Below are 23293 nucleotides of genomic sequence, written 5' to 3'. Positions count from 1 at the left end.
GTGTGAGTAAAATTATGAAGATATCACATGTGCCAAGTAAGTATCTAAATTTCAAAATCATTACAAAATGTCTCCTAAAATATTTCATGATGATAGTAGAAATATGAAAATTGGCTTTATGGTACTATAAGTAAGTAATTTCAATTAAAATATCCTTTATATAGTATGTTTAGGAACAAGAAATGAGTGTATCAGGAATGCTTGGGTGGCTCAGAGATTGAGCGTCTGCCTTCTGCCCAGGGCGTGATCCTGGGGTCCTGGAATCAGGTCCCACATGGGGCTCCCTGCATGGAGCCTGCTTCCTCTTCTCCCTGTATCTCTGCCTCTGTGTGTGTGTGTGTGTGTCTCTCATGAATAAATAAATAAAATCTTAAAAAAAAAGAAATGAGTATATCATTATTCCTAAAAATTCCACACATAAATGTTCCAGAAGTGAAAGTCCACCAAGCCTGTCCATTCTCCTACCTGTCCCAAATAGCCTTTCTCTCTCTCTTTTTTCTTACCCAGCAACCTGCCTCCTCATTTTTCAAAATCTATGCCACCCTGTCTTTCCCAGGAAACCCACTTCTTCTAGAATTTTAGGAAAACAGTGTCCATCGGCTCTTTGCCAGAAATCCATTGTTTAAAACTTTAAGTTAACATAGCAGTAAAATCCGTGGGGTTCCTTTTCACCTTTATTTGTCTATTTATGATTACTATTTTAAATAACCACGGCCTTAAGACTTCCAAGGTTGCCTTGGCAGGAAAGGGGCAATGATGCTGAAGAGCATCTTCAGGTGTATTTCATCAGCCAATCAAGTCAGGAGTTATGAAGCTGAAGCCAATGGGTGCAGAGCAGGGGCGGGGCTTGGAGCAAGTAACTGCCAGCGAGGATGCAGTTGACTGTGGCTCTTCTGGGGTGAACAGAATCGCTCGCCTCCACTTCTCATTTACTCCCTCAGGATATTCCTCCTGAGGCTCTGGACGGTGAGCCAGCCCAGTTTCCCCTTCGAGAAGTTGCCCTTCCTCTCTGGTGCTTTCCCCCTCGGCCTTCCCTCCTGGAGGATCAAATGCTCCCAAGAGGTCCAGCTACCCATTCGGCCAGCCATTCCCTCCTGGAGTTTGCATCCTTCCTCATGGCAGCCAAAGCCAGGCAGAGGAGCCTCTCAGTTGGCCTTTCTGACCCTCAGCCCCTGCCCTTCCTCCCTGACTCTTCCTCTATCACCCCTCCCAACTATTTATCTGGCTTGTGTTGGCTCCCTTTGCCTTGCTGAGGCCCTGAGAGGGAAGCACCCTGACGCCCTGGTCCATCTCCTCAGGTGATGGAGCTGAGCTGAGAAGGAGGAAGGGCCCCGTGGGAGTGAAGAGGCATTAGGAGGGCACCTGACGGCCCACCTCAGAGTCCGTGAGTATGGGCTGCTGTGTAGTGTGGCAGGACCCCAGGCGTGGGTCTGTCACAAACCATTAGGCCAGAGTTTGCACATGTGAAGATTACTGGGATGCCACCGTGCCCTCATCAGGGTGCTTTGTCAGCTACTTCCTGGAAACTGTGGTGATCATAGGAAAGAACTCCCCTTTTCAGGGGCAGGGAACTAGTCTGACTTCTACTTTTCCATGGCAGAGAATTTCTTAAGGGTGACTGACTGTTGAGGACAAAGATACATGCCCTTTTTGAGTGAGCAATCATTAACTCCACACACAGTGCGCGAACGGAGGCATTTTCTTTCTTTCTTTTTTTTAAAGATTTTATTTATTGATTCATGAGATACATACAGAGAGAGGCAGAGACATAGGCAGAGGGAGAAGCAGGCTCCCTGTGGAGAGAGCCTGGTGTGGGACTCGATCCCAGGACCCCAGGATCATGACCTGAGCCGAAGGCAGACGCTCAACCACTGAGCCACCCAGGCACCTTAAGATTTTATTTTTAAGTAATCTCTATACCCAACATGGGGCTCATGTGTACAACCCCAAATCCAGAGTCCCATTCTCTACCAACTGAGCCAGTCAGGCTCCCCTATCTTTATTTTTAAAACTGTCTAAGTGATTCCAGTGCAGAGCCAAGGTTGAGAATCTCTGTCTTAGAGGGATGGCAGGCTTGCTTTGCTTTTCAACTTGTATGGCTATCAAGATCCCCTGGTTTACCTTCAGCTCTTGATGTGATAAAGTCAGGTTAAGGAATTTAGAAATCCTTTGGGGCAAAACAAAAAACAAAAAACAAACAAACAAACAAAAAGGAGTCCCTGACATCAGAGAGCTGGTCAAGATGTCACTCAGTGTCACTACCAGCAGGTCTGTTGCTCATACATAGTCTATGTTATTCTCTTGTTGGACACAGTCTCACAGAACATCAGCATCAGATGAGGTCACTCAATACCATAATAAAGTGAAACAAAAAGTCACCAGGTAACCCATAGATCCCAAATATCCCCTCTCTTGGCTAAAATGAGTGACGGCTGCTTCTTTCCCCATGACAGCTTTATCCTTATTCCAGCCTGCCTTCCCTACAGGTATCTTAAGATACCCAGCCACAGAATTATCCTTGCTTTCTGACAACATCAATTTATAGTAAACCCTCGCTTTTCTAGAATTCTAAGAAAATTTTCTAGGATTTCTTTTTTTTTTTTAATTTTTATTTATTTATGATAGTCACACACACAGAGAGAGAGAGGCAGAGACACAGGCAGAGGGAGAAGCAGGCTCCATGCACCGGGAGCCCGACGTGGGATTCGATCCCGGGTCTCCAGGATCGCGCCCTGGGCCAAAGGCAGGCGCCAAACCGCTGCGCCACCCAGGGATCCCCTTCTAGGATTTCTAAATCTGCTCCAGAATTACCCAGCCAGAGCCCAGATCCACAATAATTTCAACATCCTGCTGCTAAAACACCCCCACAGTTCCCCAGGGTAAATGTTCTCCCTTATCGTGACAAACAATGAACCCAACTTACCAACCTCAGATGTGGTTTTGGTGGTCTTTGCCCAAAGGGCATTGATACTCTTTCTCACAAAACCTGACTCAAGAATATTAAAAAGAAACTGGATTTGAGACTAAAAATTGAACAATTTTGCCTTTGAATTGGGTGAACCCTGGTGGTTCCATGCAACCATGGTGGTTGCTGACCTTAACTACACATTAAATTTGTTCGTGGAGCCCCACTGCAAGCCAGACTAATTTAAATAGAAATCCCTGGGGATAGGAGCCAGGGACCAGTATCATCATAACACCACAGGTGATGCCAAATAAATATAATAAACACAGATAAGTTACATGGACTATGGACCTGTACAGATGGGAAAGCTGAGGCCAACAGCCGTGAAGGAAGCTACCCAGAGTCTTTCACCCAGCAAACCGCAGCCCCTCAGGCCTTCACTTACAGGCAGCCTGACCGCAGTCAGCACGTTTGCATTGGTGCTAATAGGATACAAGCTTTATAAATGGTGTTTGCAAGGCTCTTTGATGCTAGTGATACATACCAAGTGGAAAGCAGCATAAAGTATAATTTTTTAAGGATGAGCCCAACTGTGTAAATAAAACACACAAGAGCCATAAGACGGCATGACTGTGGTTGATTTTTTTCCTGTTTTTTGAAATGTTTGTTTACATATTTATTTCAAAAGTGTTCAATAAACATCTATTCATTTAATTTTCTCTTTCAAAACACTTTTTATAATCAGAAAAGGGCCTATAATAAAACATACATGTTTGAAATTTAAAAAGACATTGAAATTTGCATTTTAAAAGGACATTTTTTGGGGGGTGCCTGGGTGACTCAGTTAAGTGTCTGCCTTCAGCTCAAGTTATGATCCCAGGGTCCTGGGATCGAGCCCCATGTTGGGCCCCCTACTAGCGGAGAAGCTGCTTTTCCCTCTGCCCTCCCCCTGCTTGTGCTTTCTCTCTCTCTCTCTCAAGGAAAGAAAGAAGAAAGAAAGAAAGAAAGAAAGAAAGAAAGAAAGAAAGAAAGAAAGAAAGAAAGAAAGAGAAAGAAAGAAAGAGAAAATTATGGGATTATGAGGGGAAGTTTAGTAAAATAATTGATTAAGCACAACAGCCAGATAAGATGGTAATAGTAGGCACTAGAAAATGTTAAGTCACTACTATGACTTGGAATTGGAGAATTCCCGGGCATGACTTTCAAGACCCTGATATAAAACTTTCCTTAGCATGGGAAGCAGATGAGATTAGCAGACTGTAGCTATTACCTACTTCTTCAAACAAGACACATCCCAGGACACATTGGGGCCCTCGTGATTCCTCTTTCAGGAAGTAACAATAAGATACAACATGTAACAATTCCCCTTGTCTTAAATTCTTTTGATTTTAACATTTTTCTCCTATTCTTGGTCACTATATATGAATATATAAGAATCAGAGAAAACCTAGCTTATCACTCCCAGATGAGATAAAAGGCTGTGATGAGAGATCACCATGGTTTATTAATTATTCTGTTTGGAGAGAACAACAAAAGAGATCAGAATATTCTGACCCCATCCCATTTCCCACTTTGGAATAGCTACCAGAACATGCTTCCAGAGGCTCAGATATGCTGAAGACAGACCCCTCAGTTGTCTATGCCAGCTTGTGGTCCCAGTAACTGATTAGATGAAAACTCCTTTCAAACGGTTGGGTAGATGTGGAACAACTAACAGCTGAGTAGTCCTTGGCTTATAAGTGAACACAGGGTGACACTGGCTAGTGTCTATCACTTGGGGTTGTACCTTTTCTATCTCATTTAAATTGTAAGCATCATAGAAGGTAGAGGGTTCTCTAAATTTGGTGGACCCTAAGATATCACCAAAAAGAATTATGGAGAAATATGACCTTCTTTCTTCTCCTCCTCCTCCTCCTCCTCCTCCTTCTTCTTTCTTCTTCTTCTTCTTCTTCTTCTTCTTCTTCTTCTTCTTCTTCTTCTTCTTCTTCTTCTTCTTCTTTTCTTTCTTCTTCTTCTTTCTTCTTCTTTCTTCTTCTTCTTCTTTTTAAAGAAAAGCACTAGAAGGCCAGGACGAAAGCAAATTTTACAATCCTTTGATCCTGTGAGAGTTTTGCTGTGTCTGAAGAGTTGAATTCAGATGGTCTGTGAGAAACAACAGAATGGATTTGAATTACACTATGTCTAATTTCACTCTACTTACCAAAGGATTTCCTAGCATATGGTTGGAATTTTTAAGAAATACGTTTATTAATGCTTCTGATGATCTCCCTAAAATCATTCTAGTATTGTCCTTGATCTGCACAGTTGGAGGTAGGTGTAACTCTCTTTATTTGAGTTTATTCTATGGATATATCTAGTAAATGTCACCATATAGAATTGAGGAAAGTAGCAGTAGTAGAAAATCAGAATTTTATTCCTAAATTCATACTTTTAACCCAAGATTATCAGCTAAATGAATTCAATGATAATCTGCCCCTGAAAAGAAACATGTAGAGTCTGATTCATATCCTTCAACTTTTTTTTGAATTCAAAGTAGTCACACCATTTTACTTGATAGATAGATCCTAGTTAGACTTAAATGATAAGAAGAATTGAAGCAGATGAGCCAAGAATCAAGGGTTGGGGGATTTTGATTGTTATCTGTATTATCACAAACTATAGTTTCATTTATATATTAAAGCTAATTATGTATGTCTTTTTTTGTTTGGGCAAACAATTTTCAAAATGATATGTCTTCTGAGTGGGTGAGTTATTTTTAACCACATGGTGGAATGTCCCATAGGTTTTGTTCAAAAGATAAATTATGCCTAGCTTTCATGAGAAGAAAAGAATACTGTAGAAATCAAAAGAAAGCACCTTTTTTTGCATTATTTGATTGATTAGAAATTATGTTACAAAGAAGCAGAAAACATTACACTGAAGGAAATGCTTATTGGATTTTGATAATTCATTATAGGCTTTCTAATGTGTAGTAGGTAACCAGTTGTAGGATGCTAGTTTTTCTCATTGGGCAAATTCTTATACCTATTTCCTCATTGTTATTTTGGGAATCAGCCAGGAGATTTCATTAAAGTTTAGTTATTTATTGACCTCTTATTGGAAAATTGCTAAATAAATTAATATCTGATTTATAGCATGTACAAAAAGTTGCTATACATATTTTAGTAATAACCCAAGAGCCAGTGATTTCTAGCAATATTTACTAAAGATTCTACAGCAATGAAATACTTCATAGAAGAGGTAACTACAGGGATCCCTGGGTGGCGCAGCGGTTTGGCGCCTGCCTTTGGCCCAGGGCGCGATCCTGAAGACCCGGGATCGAATCCCACGTCGGGCTCCCGGTGCATGGAGCCTGCTTCTCCTTCTGCCTATGTCTCTGCCTCTCTCTCTCTCTCTGTGTGTGACTATCATAAATAAATAAAAATTAAAAAAAAAAAAAAGAAGAGGTAACTACAGAGTCTAGCAGATTAATAGTTACACTGATTCGGTGTGCTTAAGTATGAGGAAGGGTTTCAATTACAGGAATTAAGTGAAAAGTGGAACGGTATTTCATTATCCTCAGTATTAAGAAATCATATCAAAGTTCTATGAGTCATATTAATCATATGAAAGTTCTATAAATGTGGTATTTATTTCTCCTGCCTTTCAGTAAAGATGTATTTTTTTGCAGCATTTTTGAACCTACACTTAAAAGACTTTCCAATTCCTCTACCTGTGATATTATTTTTAATTGGATGCAGTTTTGAAATATTAAGTTTTACATCTGAACAGGTGTGTATAGTAAATATGAGTATTTTGTACTATATCTCAAATTCATACAAATACAAAGATGGCTTAAGGAAATTTGTAAAAATACTTGCCAATTCACTGCTCTGCCAGTTGATGGATGCTTGTGATCTGGATAAATCAGGCCAAATGTGTGAAAAAAGGAACCAGGCAAGACAGAGCTGAGGTCCAGCTAAACGTCATCAAGACAGAGCCTCCATCTGAAAGGAGACGGACGACTCAGAGAATGAGTTCACGTACACCCACCAAGAGTGTGAGCAACTAATGACAGTTTAAGCAGAATTCAAAAGCTTAGATAAGAATTGGTTGATAAGATAGAAGCCCAGAGACACTGGGCTGCTGGTACTGGACTCTAGTAGCAAGAGAATTCTGACATTAAACCAATCTATTCCCTCAGTTAGGAATGTTTTAGAGGGTTCCTATTAGAATAGAGGCTAGTCTTTAAGTGTGCTTGGCTTATAAGATCTCAAGGAACAGAAGTTGAACCTCTTGCCTGGAGTTGTACGTGAGGACGAAGGCAAACTACAGATGTAGTCAAGGCAGCTACAGTGTTGTAAATAGTTGAGAACGGCTGGAGTCAGGTAAGAGGAGACTATCTTTACTATAAGGGAGATAGAATGCATCATTGACACATTAAATAGTTCTCTAACCCCGGGGTTGGGGTTTTTTCTATGAAAGGTCATATAGTCAATATTTTCAATTATACAGGCCACATGCACTCTGTCACAATTACTCAACTCTGCCATTATAGTTCAAAAGCAACCAGAGGCAATATATAATTGAAGTGGCAGCGCTGTGTTCCAAAGACTTTATTTACAAAAACAGACATTGAGTTAGATGTGGCCCAGGGCCATAATTCACCAACACCTGCTCTAATCAATCAGACTGTAAATGAGAACATGTAGGAAAAGGATTGACTTTCCCAAACAAATGTAACCAGTGATATTAACAAACATTATGAAAAACATGTATCCATATAAGAACCAGAAGCCGATTACTACTTCATTTGTCATCAACAGGCTTTGTAATAGTAGAGTCTTAACTTTTATGCAACTTTAAGTACTTGTATAAACTTAATGTTTCTATTTGTCAAGGATCTTTTAAAAGAAGAGAACATAGGTCTAGAATTGTGAAGGGTCTAAGATTTTACTCTATTTGCAAGAAATAAGTTAGCCTGCCCTAGTCTCATGGTCTTAGCAAAAGACACGGGGCCCCTGGGCCCAAGACAAAGGACTTTAGTACTCACAGCAATAGCAGAAGCCAGAGTATCAGCATCTTCTTGTGCCTGTTCTATGAGCCCTTACACCCACATGAAGAAGCAAAGAAGGCCTGATGAAGCCTGCATCACAATGGATTGCATTATAAGAGAATAAACCCGAGTTTAGAGAACTTGAATATTTTCCTTTCTTTCTTTCTTTTTTTCTTTCTTTCTTTCTTTCTTTCTTTCTTTCTTTCTTTCTTTCTTTCTTCTTCTTCTTTCTTTCTTTCTTCTTTCTTTCTTTCTTTCTTTCTTTCTTTCTTTCTTTCTTCTTTCTTTCTTTTTTATTGGTGTTCAATTTGAACTTGGATATTTTCTGATGGGCAGTAAGCTCATCTGACCTCTTGCCCTAGAGGGAGACATTATCCTAATTACACTATACAGGATAGTAAACCACCTCTTTTTTTTTTTTTTTTTTTTTTTTTTTGATGGAGGGCACTTGGCTCTATCTTCCAAAGCTGTTAGCAGAACAAATATTTTTGAAAAATAGTCTGGAAGAAAAGCAATCATCTCTCTACTCATAAGATGTGGAGAAACACAAGAGACCCACAGAAAATCATCTCCCCAAAGCAAAGATACCACCTAACATTAGCAAGCAATCAGTGTTTCCTTCATGAACAAATGTTGAGTGGATGCCTATAACAGGATTTACAAGTATCAAGTAGAGACTTTTTGATAAACACCATTGATTAGTCATTTCATTTATAGCATTAACTTCCCGGTTTTTGTTCCTGATATTCTTCTCCATGCATCTTCTATGTAAGCCATGGTTAATTATTTGTAATTTCTGAGATTTGATATGACTCCTTTGTGGATGTTGTGCATGAAAATCCATCTACCTTAAACCTGTATGCCTGAAAATCTCCTCATAATCTCTTTTACACACATCAATGTACTTTTTAAAAAAAAAATTTTTATTTATTTATTCATGAGAGACCCAGAAGAGAGGCACAGAAAGAAGCAGAGAGAAAAGTAGGCTCCCTGTGGGGAGGTTGATGCGGGACTTGATCCCAGGATCCCGGGATCACACCTTGAGCCAAAGGCAGACACTCAACCACTGAGCCACCCAGGCACCCTCAATGTACTTTCTATGTTTGTTGTTTAAAAAATAAAATGGGCATGGAGCTGTGTATTAACTTTCCACTGTAACTGGTAATTTGATGGAGAATTATGAAAATCTGGGGCATGCAGTTGGTTAAGTGTCCGACTCTTGGTTTTGGCTCAGGTCATGATCTCAGGGTGGTGTGATGGAGACCACATGGGGGCTTAAGACTCTCTCTCTCCCCTATACACATCTCATTCCCTCCCTCTAAAATAAATAAATAAATCTTCAAAAAAAGAAGGAAAATTATGAAAATCAATGAGTTAAGATTTGAACACCTATTACATAGGTGATATATCTTTTTCTCTTTTGCTAGAGATAAGAGCGACTGGCATGTCTTCTATGCTAATAGAAGGATGGAAAATGAGAAAATGACATATTTTTATATTATTAGGTCCAAGCATATGCAGATGCCATACAATGGATGAGTCCAAAATTAGTTTTTGATATGTTTACACCAATAATTATCTTTAATGTTGCATTTGACATGGATGTTTACATGCTGCAGAAGTTATTTTGGCAGGTAAGAAACACTCCTTTTCAATAATACAATTCATTTATGAACTACTAGTTTATGTTATCTATGTTCAGATTTTTTTTAATTTCTCGAAATTAGAAAACAAGACAAGGAAAAAATATAATGTGTGGGAAGTAAATTCAGCTTTATATTTTAGTGAATAAACTGTATCTTAGCAATTGTCCAGCATATTGAAGGCTCAGAAAAAAAAATTATGGGAAAAAAGGTAATTCTGAAAATTTGACTGGGAGAGCTTAATTCCAGTTAGAATTTTAACTCTGAGATGTGATTAGAGAGCTACTATGAAATATATTTGGTCTATATATAGACCAAAAACTATATATAGTTTTTTTTAATTTTTCATAAAATTCGTGTTTTAAATACTGACCTTCTAAATCCTTAAATCAAGGAAATACCTCAAGGGAAAAATACTCCAGATCTTAAGCAAGGTATACATTTCTTTCAAAGTAATTAAAACAGCTTTGTAAATGTAAGGCCATTACCTAAACTACTTTGGAAACAAAACTATTAAAATAACTTACATTCTCACTTGAGTCTAGGCAAATGGGAGTTCAGACAAATGACCAAAAAAAAAAAAAAAAGAAAGAAGAAAGAAAGAAGAAAGAAGAAAGAAAGAAAGAAAGAAAGAAAGAAAGAAAGAAAGAAAGAAAGAAAGAAAGAAGAAAGAAAGAAAGAAAGAAAGAAAGAAAGAAAGAAAGAAAGAAATTGAAAAGAATAAAGATATAAAAGTACTTCGGGCTGGTTTGGGTGATCTCTGCAGAGCCATGTCTTGCATCTCTGTACAACTGTAGACTCAGCTGAAGTGGGATGGCCTGGATGGCCCCGTGTGTGTGTGTCTGTTGGTTGTTACAGTCAGCATTGGCTGTAGGCAATGGGTGTCACTACCATGAAGGTTATTCCAGACTTCTTCCCATGATGGTTGCAGAGTCTCAGGCACCAGCAGAAGAGGGCAAGCTTGAATTTGCTAGTACTTTTTAGGCCTGTACTTCTATCCTGTTTGCTCTTGTACCTTTTAGTCAAAGCAAACGACATGACTGACCAAGTCAGTGCTGGAGATAACTTTCGAGTGGTGTGAATTCAGGGAGCAGAATTACTGCAGCCACTTTTACCAACAACATGCTATGTGACCTGTTAGGAGTGTTGACAGCTATTTGGTGGGAGAACAAGAATTTGGGCCTCCTGACCCTCAGTCTTCTTGTCTCAGAGCCCCATTTTAATTTTTTCTTTGAACAAGAGTTAGTAATACAACTCTCCAGATCAAAACCTTAAAATGAGAACCCAGCCACCCTAGAGGTAGGTTATGTAGGAGGCCTTGATTTTCTCCCACCATCACAATGCTATCATCAAGATTTATCCACCAAAGACTCCCGCTCAGGAGCTCGAGGGCTCAACGGTGCCGTGTGAACACTTCATCCCAGTTCTCCCATTTCTAAGATTCATTAAGAGATTTATGATTAAGTGACGTAATCAAATCACTTAGCACTAGCTCACCCTAGGGTCCTGAATTAGAGTGCAGTGCTGGACTCATCATGCATGCAACTCATCATGCATGACTGTGCCTGTACAACTGAAGAAGAAATAATCAGAAGGAGGATAGCTTTTAATATTTTAGTTCTTCTGAATGTGCCTCTTTAGGTCTTATCGCAATGCGTCATCGCCTAGCAGATGGCGAATAAACATGCAATGAATGTTTCACCCCTTTCACCAACCTCCTCACCCCACCCCCTACTTCTGGCAATCACCTATCTTTTTTCTGTGTCTCAGGCTTTTTTTTTTTTTTTTAAGATCCCACATGTAAGTGAGATTATACAGTATTTCTCTTTTTCTATCTGACTTATTTCACTTAGCATAATGCCTTTAAGTTTCATCCATGTTGTCACAAATGGCAAGATTTCCTTCTCTTTTATGGCTTAATAATATTCCATTGTATATATAATACCTATTCTTTATCAACTCCATCTATCAATGAACACTTGCTTCCATGTCTTATTATTGTACATCATTATTGTAAATAATTGTAAATAGTGTAAATTTACATTATTGCTCTATAAGTAATGCTTCAATGAACATGGAGATGCATTTCTGAATTCTTATAAGTAGCTTCAGACACAATTACATCTTCTAAGTCCATCTGGGAATGCAATCTTGCTACATAGCGGCCACTGATACAATAAGGTATAGGAAGCAGAAGGCAATGGTGGGGAAGCAGAAGGCCAGCTTCTAGTTCTAGAACAACAGAAATTTTCTTCCCATCTTTTCTATAGTCCTCTGTTATTTCTCTACATCCTTTCTATTATCTTATTTTCTCCTTCTTTTCTTCTTTTGCAACTTCTTTCAAATTTGTGTTCTTTTTTCCTATGTTAATAGGCAGTGTTTCAGTTCTATGAATAGTTAAATGTGTATATATATATGTGTGTGTGTGTATATGGTGTGTGCATATACCTTTACACATACATACCTATATTCAACAACCGTATCAAAAAATTAAAAGTTCCTTTTTTAATTACAATGTGGTATTTCCTACAACTGATATGTCCTAAGAATCTCTCGCAATATTTGCCTCTAATTTACAGAGTTGCAAGCACATATTTGTTAAATAAGATTACTTCAAACTTCCCTTTGAGGAATTCAGTGTAGTTCTGTATCCCCAATAATCCTGAATGTCTGCTTTTTAAAATAGGATACAAAGGCAATTTGATTTTTCTATCTATAAAATTTCTTTGCAGATACTCTTAATTACAATTCCTGGCTTTTTGATGAATTATACATTTATTCTTTGGTATCTGGCATCTGCGAATAAATTATTTTTGAAAAACACTCCATGGTTATTATTTTCAGCTATCCTTGTGAGTTCAGACCCCATGCTGACGGCAGCTGCTATAAGAGACCTTGGTGGGTATATTTTTTCACTTTTTCTACATTTAAAATATCATATTATATACTTAATGTAGCTAGTTTTTTTTTTTTAAGAATTTATTTATTCATGAGAGACACGGACAGAGGCAGAGACACAGACAGAGGCAGAGACACAGATAGAGGGAGAAGCAGATTCCTCGCAGGGAGCCTGACATGGGGCTCGATCCCTAGACCCGGGATCACACCCAGAGCCGAAGGCAGACACTCAACCACTGAGCTACCCAGGAGTCCCATGATATATCTAGTTTTAAGATCTTTTGTTCACTGCAGCTTTTGACTATGTGAATAAGGTTCTGTGACATTGCGGATTGAGTATGGAGATTTGGGTTAGTGATGTTTAGAACAAAACAAAATGCCAGTAATAGGCTTACTTAGCACATATATTTTTAAAGTCTTTTATCCAACTGTGGAATAAAACAGGGTTATTTGGGATGCTTTTGCCTTAAGCCAACAGTTCTGGAGCAAATAATTTGCATATACATTTTGGTGACATTTCTATTGTCCAATACTGTTTTCCCTTTGACAATACTGTCATCAGGATAATGCCATTTGTTTTTTTAAAAAAATTGCCTTTATAGTCATAGGACCAAGAAACTTGAAAAGTCAAAAACAATAAAATCACATATTCAAACAGTGTTTTCAGTGTATACTATTCTAGGAGAAATAAATATTTAAAAATAAAATACCAAGTCAATGTAACCCATACAAACATACACACACACAAACCTAAGAGCCTTATTTAAGAAAAATGATAACCTAATTTGTTTTCCTCCAGTCAGCTTTTAGTAACAAGAATTACAACATCTGTTTTGAAGTGGACTTTTAATATGGCATGTGTACATGTGTACACACAAACACACACATAAAAATAAAAAATAAAGTATTTTTCTCTTGGTAACATTTTTGTCTGAGTTTTCAAAGCAAGATATTTATATTTGTTTTATTTTACTTTCACACACACACACACACACACACACAAAGTCTTCCCAGGCTATGCGTACATGAATACATTCACATGGTCTTGAGCTTTTGATGGTCCGTTGACTCCTTTTATGCCTACATGTCAGTTGTCTATTTTCAAATTTTTACATTTTGTTATAGTTCCATTTTCCAAATTGGAATAGTTATACAACAGTACCAGTTAGGTTTTTCTCAGTAAGGAACAACTCTGAGTTTCAACAACAGCATTAAAAAACACAGTGGCTTGGGCAACCCAGGTGGCTCAGGGGTTTAGCACTGCCTTCAACCCAGGTTGCGATCCTGGAGACCTGAGATTGAGTCCCACATCGGGTTCCCTGCATGGAGCCTACTCCCTTTGCCTGTGTCTCTGCCTCTCTCTCTGTGTGTGTGTGTCTCTCATTAATAAATAAATAAAATCTTTAAAAAAAAACACAGAGTGGCTTAAAACAATAGTTATTTATTATTTTTCAAGAGTCTAGCAGTTATGATGGTATGGCTGGACTCTGCTGATCTTGGCCGGGCTCATTAATGAGTCTACAGTCAGCTGGAGGGTCACCTGAGGGCCAAGTGATCTGGGATGGCCCCACTTGGGAAGATCCACCTTTCTTCCATGTATTTCTCACAATCTTCTAGTAGTGCAGCCAGGGAACACTATCATGATGGTGGCAGAGACTCAAGAGATAGGAAGCAAAAATCTTTCTTAAGTCTCTGTTTGCATCATGTCGCATAACAAAACAGACTGGATCTCTTAGGTGAAGAAAGTGCACTTTTAGAGAAACGGGCATGGATGCATAAGGAGGCGAACAATTGGACCATTAAGGTACTTGAGCTTCCACAAGAGCAAAATGCCTTGGCTTTTCTTCTCTGGCAACAGCATACTTACTGTATTAGTTGTAATCATAGAGTGGTTCGGGGATGTAATAACATTTCCTTCTGTGGACATACAGAAAATCATTAAGATGGTCAAAGTTATAGTTTTGCCACTACAATTATATTTAATAGAAAAAAATGATAATTGATAGATATCTAAACTTAGAATATCATCATATATGGAGGGAAATTAGGATGGGAGTACATAATATCTGGGTGCTCTCCACTTCATAGAGCTTGATTTCAAACTCCTTGAATGTATGGGAAAGTCAAGCCAATTTCTAATCATACAGAGATTATCTTGACAATTGCCCTAATACTTTACTTTACATGCTCTAAGCTTGGCTTATGAATTTCCTTTATTCCTCCATCATTGTTTTTTGTCTTCCTAAAATACATAATATTGGCTAAATCACCAAATTTATCAAAAATTAGTGAATTTCATGTTTTCATCTGGACTTTAAAACAAAGAATGACAGCTCACTGATCTTACATATTACTTGTATAAACCGTAGTCAACCACAATTAATTTCATTCCTAATTATGGGAGTCTAAACTTAACTTACAGCTGATACATAATTAAATTTCCTTAAAGGGAGTTTTCAAACATGACTACAGTTTATTTAAGTACATGGGGAAGTATGTGACATTAATCTATAGCTAAGAACATATTCCTACTTGCTAATAAAATTTTATTATTTTTTTAAAGATTTTATTTATTTATTCATAGAAACACAGAGAGAGAATGAGGCAGAGACACAGGCAGAGGGAGAAGCAGGCTCCAATGCAGAGAGCCTGACATGGGACTTGATCCAGGATCTCCAGGATCATGCCCTGGGCTGCAGGCGGCGCTAAACTGCTGCGCCACCGGGGCTGCCCAAAATTTTATTCTTTAATGTTGATGATTTTCCCACCTCAAATAAAATATTTTCTCTTCCATAGGTCTTTCTAGAAGCCTCGTCAATTTAATTAATGGAGAAAGTCTGATGACCTCTATAATGTCTTTGATTATATTCAGTGGTATTGAGGAGATTAATGTCAACCTGCAAAAGAAGAACCATTCTATAAGTAAGTACTTGTTTTTTCTGAATTTCTTAAAATCAGAATGCTGTATTTTCTAAAAGCTGATACGGATTTTATATTTTCTCATTAAGTTATGCTTATACAACTATAATTGTATTAGTATAATGATCTACCCTTTACAAAGAACTACTACACATCCCTTTATTTAATAGTTGTGGTTTTATTGTGAAGCTGGGTAGGGACTTTCATGAGGATGCTTATAGGGCCAACATTCCACAGACCTAGGCTGAGTTGAATGCTTGACAAGAATGAGAAATGTTGTTTTGTAAGGGTTGAAGATGAACTCAGAAGATAGGCCAGGTAGTGCGCCTGCCAGTGGTGAGAGGATGCAGCAATTGCCCTTCCCTTCACTGGAGCTATCTCCCCATGGGAACATCAAGTGGAATTATATGGCCATCTTCAGGGTCTGGGAGCAGTGCTTGTAAACAGAAAGATTGCAAGGTGTTCATGAGCTTGTTTACCTATTCAGAGAGCCCTGAACATAAGTATCTTTCATTACTTTATCGTAGGTCTACACATATATACATATATAATAAATGATATATGTACACTATAATGAATGATTATAAAATATACAGGTGTGTAATTAGCATTCGAGACAAGAAATATGTCATCAGCAGTCCCAGAAGCATCTTATGTGTCTCTCCCTGATCAAAATTCCATACTCTCCTCCTGCAGCAGTGGTTCTCAGAGTATAGTCACTACATTGGATGTGGTGGGAGGCTTTACACACGACCTTTTAAGGATGTCCATGAAATCAAATATTTTCAAAGTAATATTTAGAAATTATTTGCTTTTTTTTTTACTGTGTTACTACTGCACTGGTCTTGGAAAAGTAATGATTATAGGTTTCTTGAGAAAATTGTTGGCATATGGTATTCCATATAATATCCAGGTGCTCTCTATTTCATAGAGCTTGATTTCTAAATCTTATTTACATAAACCATAGTCAACCACAATTAATTTGGTTCTTAATTATGAGAATCTAGATTTGACTTACAGTTGATATATAGTTCATTGTGGGGCAGCAGGGATCCTACTTGCCTCTATTCTGACCCATGTATGCCTTACATATTTATAATCAATGTCTAAAGCTAAGAACTAAAGACTCTTCTTTCCCAAGAATACCCATTCTGGGTATCATCACTCTTCTCATGTCTTCCTCAAGGGAGCTGGTCCAGAGGGTGGACAGTTACCCGACTCACCCTCAGTCTTATTCCATATCCAATTAGTTTATCCAGACCATGGCAGCTTGGAATATCTGTGGTGAGCCTAGAACCCCAATTTAGCACAGGAAGGTACATCTTCTTTAAGTACTTCATATATTCCATCTGTGGTATGTGAGGAAATCAAATCACCACATATATTCAACCTTTTCCAAAATCCATATTTTGCCACCCAGAGAGCTTTCACCATTAAACTGCAGATAGGGCCTTCTAAAAATGATGAAAGTAAGCAACAAAGAGATATATTCAGGAGCTTCTTAAAACTCAAGGACCACTCTTTCAGAAAACCAAAAAATACAAGGATATAGTCACAAGTGCTGATTGGACAGATAAATGTCCAGCCTCCAAACCTGGTCCAGTATTCTACTAGGCTCCATTTAAGGCAGTAAATATTGACCACAGAATTTCAGGGAACCTTATCAGAGCTTACATCTACATTTAAACAAGAGAACTTGATTTACTGGTAAACAAAAGAGAGAGAGAGAGGTAGGAGATGGGTACTGATATGGAGATTAATTAATTAATTTGTTAATACAACAATTATTTATTGATATGTACTATGTGATAGCTCCTATTCTAGGCCTTGTGCTTAACCATGAACATAATAGTCCTTGTTTTCACAGAGCTGGCTTCATAATTTTGATAAAATTAATTGAATAGAATTTTGTGTTAAAATTTCAGAAAAGTAAAAACTGTAAGTAATCACTCTATTTAAATAATAATAGTAAGAACTAATATTCTTACTATTCTCATTATTTGTACCAAGAATATACTACTACTATACTTCTATATATTCTCACTATTTATACAAATTCTTACTATTTATAAAAAATAAAAACTCTCCTGAAGGATGAAGAGAACAGTAAACTTAATTCCTCAGCTACAAGGGATTTCTCTGGATTTTTAAAGCTTTGAAAGAAAAATTTCTTTTAAGAAAAAAAGAGGCTTGATAAGCTTTACTGATAGTTCATTTATAACAAATGACATAATAGTGATCAATTATCTTCATAGTAATTATTATTTTTAAAACTCATGTAATTATTTAAATAATGTTGTTCAATCTTTGAAATCAGCACGTATTTCATAAAGAGGAAAACTAAGAGGAGTTACCACACTCACAGGTCTGTCTTTTCCAACTTGCATGCTAGGAGTTTAAAAACATTGTAAGAAATAATGGATTTCCAGGATGCCTGGGTGGCTTAGCGATTGAGCTTCTGCCTTCAGCTCAGAGCATGATCCCGGGGTCCTGGGATCCAGTCCCGCATCAGGCTCCCTGCAGGGAGCTTGCTTCTGCCTCTGCCTATGTCTCTGCCTCTCTTTCTGTGTCTCTCATGAATAGATGAGTGGAATCAGAAAGAAAAAGAAAGAAAGAAAGAGAAAGAAAAGAAAGAAAGAAAGAAAGAAAGAAAGAAAGAAAGAAAGAAAGAAAGAAAGAAAGAAAGAAAGAAGAAAGAAAGAAAGAAAGAAAGAAAGAAAAGGAAGGAAAATAATGGGTTTTCTTTGAGGCTTCTCCTGGCCTAATAATTCCATGCAGTAAATATTTTACTGATTAAAAACTATTTTCCTTTCTTAAAAAAAGAAAGCAACTTTCAAATGGGGTCTTTGTAACTCCAGTTCCCTACCTCTTTCTGAAATCAGAGTCAATCTCTGTTCTGTTTCAGTTGCAGGAGGTGCTAGACTCCCCAAATTACCAGGATGGCTTAACTCATGGCTTAACATGCCTAGAGCAGGGCGTGACCTAAAGAAATCAATCAGTTCATTTGGCAAGCCAAAAGAACCCAAGAGGTTCACTCCAATGGGACTCAAGAGGCATTCCTTTCTCTGTATTTCCTGTGAGGATCTTTCTAGATAATAGAATATAAATTCCAAGAGTTTGAGGACTTTCTACTTCTTTTTCATTACTGCATCTCCAAGAATTATTGCACGGTTTGGCCCTGAATGCATGTGTATTTCTTTTTTGTTGTTGTTTTTTTAGATTTTATTTATTTATTCATGAGACACACAGAGAGAGGCAGAGACATAGGCAGAGAGAGAAGCAGGCTTCTCATGTGAGTCCAATACGGGACTAGATCCCAGGACTCCAGATCATGACCTGAGCCAAAGGCAGACCACTGACCCACCCACGTGCCCCTACATGTGTATTTCTTAATGGGCACTGAGAGAAGCTCTTAAATTAAACTGACTGAATTTTGCAAACTTGTATATGGCTTTCAGCATTTGAATAGAAACTTTCAATTTAGGAATAAGAAATTACCATACATACCAATGGCAATGAGCTATTTTTAAAGGTAAGGACAAAAAGAAAAGCTGACCCAGAGTATTGCTTAAAATTAAGTTCAAGTAATTTCTATTAACCATTTTCTGTTTACTCTCCTGTCTTGCAGCCCTTGACATCCTGCTTGAACTTTGGTTTTATTTTCTAGCAAGTTTCTTATTTGGAATTCTAAGTTCAAAACTGATTCAATTGTGGATGTCTACTGTTTTTGGAGAGGATGTCAATCACATAAGTCTCAGCTCTTCAATTCTGTACTTCATCTTTTTTATTTGTAAGTCTGGGGCCTATGCCTAAAACTAAATAACAGAAAAATTTAAAACAAACATATGGGAAAATACACACCAGGCAAAATTTGTAAAAAAAAAAAAAAAAAAAAAAAAAAAAATTCAACTTCTCTAGGAGGAATGCTTTTGTTAAAATAACCTATCAAAGGATAAAAATATTAGTATCTATACAACAGAAATCAATGTCTCAAGATATATAAAGCAAATATCACTATAAAATATCACTATATAATTGTGATTTTGACAAAATCACAATTAAAATAAGATACTTCAGTTTGCCTTTCCCAGATAATTTCATAACCAGTTGGACAAAAAATAATGATGTCTATAAAAAGATATAAATAAAAACTTAAATGTTTGGTTTATAGAATATATAGTTTCATCTCCCCAAATAGAATATATATTCTTTACATATACTAGTAGAAAAGTATATGACTAGTAATTCATTTAAAGAAATGAACTAGACTTGAAGAACATTTTAATAAATCCCAAACACTGTTCAATCACAATACAATCACAATTTACCAATTACAGAAGTAGAGTCTTTAAAAATAGTCATTCTGGGATGCCCAGGTGGCTCAGTGGTTGAGTGTTTGCCTTCAGCTCAGGGCATGATCCTGGGGTCCCAGGATCGAGTCCCATATTGGACTCCATGTGGGGAGCCTGCTTCTCCCTCTGCCTGTGTCTCTGTCTCTCTTTCTGTGTCTCTCATGAATAAATAAATAAATAAAATCTTTAAAAAAATAGTCATTCTAATAGCTTGAAATTAAATATATTTTTCTTGGTAAATTTTAGATCAAAAAGGAAATCAAAATAGAAGTTACAGATCAAGTAAGACTAAATATTAGGAAATCTATCAATGTTATTAATCCATTTCCTACCACTTCCTCCTCACAGAAGCATGGCAGATATTAGTAATTCACCATATTATTGTTTTCTGATGCAGCCTCAGAAAGTTGTTCAACTCAGCTCTTCAAGACAGCCCTATAAATGACTTGGAGTTAGCATGTGCAGTAAATAATACCTAGTTACCAACTTACACTATGCCCTTCCATCTACATATAGGAGCAAAGCAATGTTTTCTATTCTGATATCCATGATTTCTCTGGAAGCTTTAGCTAGTGCAATAAGAGAGACAGAGAGAGAAACAAAAAAAGAAAGACATATATCCTTAATTTTGAAAGAGAAAATGATTGCATTAGTGACCATGTTTTAGACTTCAGAGAAAAACCAAAAGAGTTAATTAATAAACTAAGCCTAAAAGGCTTTTTAATAGCTCAATTTAAGATAAGTATACAAAAAGATAGTGTCTTATAAGCCAGCAGTAGCTAGGTAGAAAATATAATGAGAATTTGATTCTCTTTACATTGGCAAAACATTATAAAATATAAAGGGGTAAATTGAACAAGAAGATTGAGGCTAAACATGGAAAAGTATAAAAGTTTACTAAGAAATATAAAATTTGAATAAATCAAGACAGAAAACATCTTCTTAGAAATGCAAGAGTAACAACATTCATTATTTTCATGTCTGGGACAGAAAGGCGAAATATAGGATCTTGAGGCTTCCTAACTCTAATCGGTAGATTAAAGCCTGTTATAATCAAGTGAATTTACAGAATCAAGTTTATGAATTAATGGATAGCAAGAGAGCAGTCAGTACAGATACATTCTTACATACTACTTTAATTGTGGATACCTAAATTTCTACAAAAAAACATATTCTAGTGAATAGAATTTCTTCTACCACATTTAGTAAGTGAACATAGCCTCAAGATTAAGGGTTATACCCCCTTAAATAATTATAAACCTTTAAAGTTAAAATGTCTCTATAAACGTTTTTTTAAATGATTTTATTTATTTATTCATGAGAGACATAGAGAGAGAGGGAGGCAGAGACACAGGCAGAGGGAGAAGCAGGCTCCATGCGGGGAACCTGATGTGGGACTTGATCCCAGGTCTCCAGGATCACGCTCTGGACTGAAGGCACCAATAAACCGCTGAGCCACAGGGGCTGCCCTATAAACATTTTAGAAAGGAAACTTCTAGAACAGAATATCATGAAAATGAGGTACAGAGTAAATATAAATCTAATGTAAAAGAACTTCCATTCATTTTAAGATAAATTAGTTGTGCTAAGCCAGGAGGCTGGCTTAATGTTTATATTATTGGTATTTTCAAGATATTCACCATAAATATTTTCCAAGTTTCACTATTACCTAATAAATGACTATGACTACCAAGGAGTTAATCTCCTCAAAGTGCCTATATCCACACTTCCCTCTTACTTTATAATTCAAAACTAACTAACCAAAGCATTAGTTTATGGCTTAGGTAGCATTTCTAGCCAGGATTAAAATAAAGAATATAAAACTTGTAATTTTCCATCTCTGGAAGGGAAGATTCAGTAGTATGCTAAGGTCACTAATTTTGTAAAATTGAAATGTATCACAATCTGAATCAAACAATAACTGTTTGAGGGTGTTGAAATTTTACCAATTTAAAATATCATCTGGAAATACTGATTGTAAAAACAGACAATATAACCTTTAAAAAAGTGAAGAGCTTTCTCTACTAGGTAGGTAAGAAACATTTAACAAGCCACCAGTAAAAAAACAAACAAACAAACAAAAAAGCAAGCCACCAGTAATTAAAATACTGATTATTGTAACAAAGTAATGTAAAGTAAGCCAAAGAAATGGAGGGGCAAAGAAGCGATCCAAATATGCCTGGCAAACAAAACAAACAAAACAAAACAAAACAAAACAAAAAAACAAATATGCCTGGCAATCGATAAATATGGCAACGTTATAAAAGTAGTATACGCACAATATTCTTTACTATTAAAAGTTTTCATTTTTATTTATTAACCAGAACAATGTCTGCTAAACAATAAGTGGAAAAAAGCTTATTACAAAACCCTATTGCTGTATAATCTCATTATAGCTTTTTTTAATGTGTGGCTTTGTGTGCATGTCGTATATATGCCATCATGAGGAGTTCATTGGGTACTCCACTCTTCTTAAAGATCTTGATCCAATTATCTTGAATTCCCAATTCTATAGCTTATGAGCACCCAAAGATCTCATGCTCTCTGAAAATTGCTGGTTTAGTTCCTCATGATCCCTGCTACCTCCTTTTAAATATACAGAAGTTTTTGGTTCTTAGCAAATTTTACTGACGATGAGCACAAGGGAGCTCACAAGGGAAGTTAAATTATTTAATTCGTGGTTCTATGAGATCTGAAAGCTCCCTTTAATTCCTCACTTTTCCATGCTTCCTGTTTAATTCTTACTGCTTGTATCTAGTATATAAATTCAACAAGTACCTTTTTTTTCTTTAAACTGTTTCTTTTTCTTTTCTTTTCTTTTCTTTCTTTCTTTCTTTCTTTCTTTCTTTCTTTCTTTCTTTCTTTTTTTTTTTTTATTCATGAGAGACACAGAGAGAGAGGCAGAAACATAGGCAGAGGGAGAAGCCTGCTCCTTCCTGGCAGGGAACCCGATGTGGGACTCGATCCCTGGAACCCAGGATCATGACCCGAGTGGAAGGCAGACACTCAATCACTGAGCCACCCAGGCGTCCCAACGTATCTTTTAATGTTTAAAGCTGCCCTTTGGGTCTCATTCTCTATTCTTAACTAATTTATCAAATTATTTCTTCCAAACAAATACAGTCCTTTACATGATAAAAATTCTAATATATTTTTTTTAGAATTATACCGATCTTCCTTGACTCACAATGGGGTCATATCTCAATACACCCCACTGTATGTTGAAAATATCGTAAGTCAAAAATGCATTTAGCACACTTCACTTACCAAAAATCGTCGCTTAGCCTAGCCTACCTTAAACATGCCTAGAATACTTACATTAGCCTACAGTTGGGCAAATCATCTCACACAAAGTCTATTTTATGATAAGGTGTTGGATATCTCATGTAATTTATTGAGTCCTGGCTGTACTGAAAGTGAAAAACAGAATGGCTGTAGGGGTGCAGAATGACTGCAAATGTATCAGCTGTCCACCTCAGGACGGCCTGGCAGACTGGGAGCTGTGGCTTGCTGCTACTGCCCAGCATCATGAGAGAGCATC

The 23293-nt window shown here is 37.1% G+C and overlaps 1 protein-coding gene across 5 annotated transcripts in view; it reads left to right on the top strand.

Annotated features, from left to right (window-relative positions):
• Positions 1–827: 827 nt before the first annotated feature.
• SLC9C1 (solute carrier family 9 member C1) overlaps positions 828–23293 on the top strand; it is an 81996-nt gene continuing 59530 nt past the window's right edge. For 3 of the 5 annotated variants that reach the window (XM_038582805.1, XM_038582804.1, XM_038582802.1), the window contains exons 1-8: positions 828–966; positions 1299–1384; positions 4956–5215; positions 6576–6676; positions 9446–9574; positions 12316–12481; positions 15278–15403; positions 19029–19190. In XM_038582805.1, the coding sequence (XP_038438733.1) occupies positions 5065–5215; positions 6576–6676; positions 9446–9574; positions 12316–12481; positions 15278–15403; positions 19029–19190 (835 nt within the window). In that variant the 5' untranslated portion in view covers positions 828–966; positions 1299–1384; positions 4956–5064. Of the gene's footprint in view, positions 967–1298; positions 1385–4955; positions 5216–6575; positions 6677–9445; positions 9575–12315; positions 12482–15277; positions 15404–19028; positions 19191–23293 lie in introns of those variants that run through there. The other 2 variants (XM_038582803.1, XM_038582806.1) reach the window with 2 other exon arrangements.

The sequence above is a fragment of the Canis lupus genome, chromosome 33, assembly GCF_011100685.1.
Source record: "Canis lupus familiaris isolate Mischka breed German Shepherd chromosome 33, alternate assembly UU_Cfam_GSD_1.0, whole genome shotgun sequence".
NCBI lineage: Eukaryota > Metazoa > Chordata > Mammalia > Carnivora > Canidae > Canis > Canis lupus.
The sequence above is the reverse complement of the archived record's forward strand: the minus strand, read 5'-3'. Positions and strand labels throughout refer to the sequence as shown.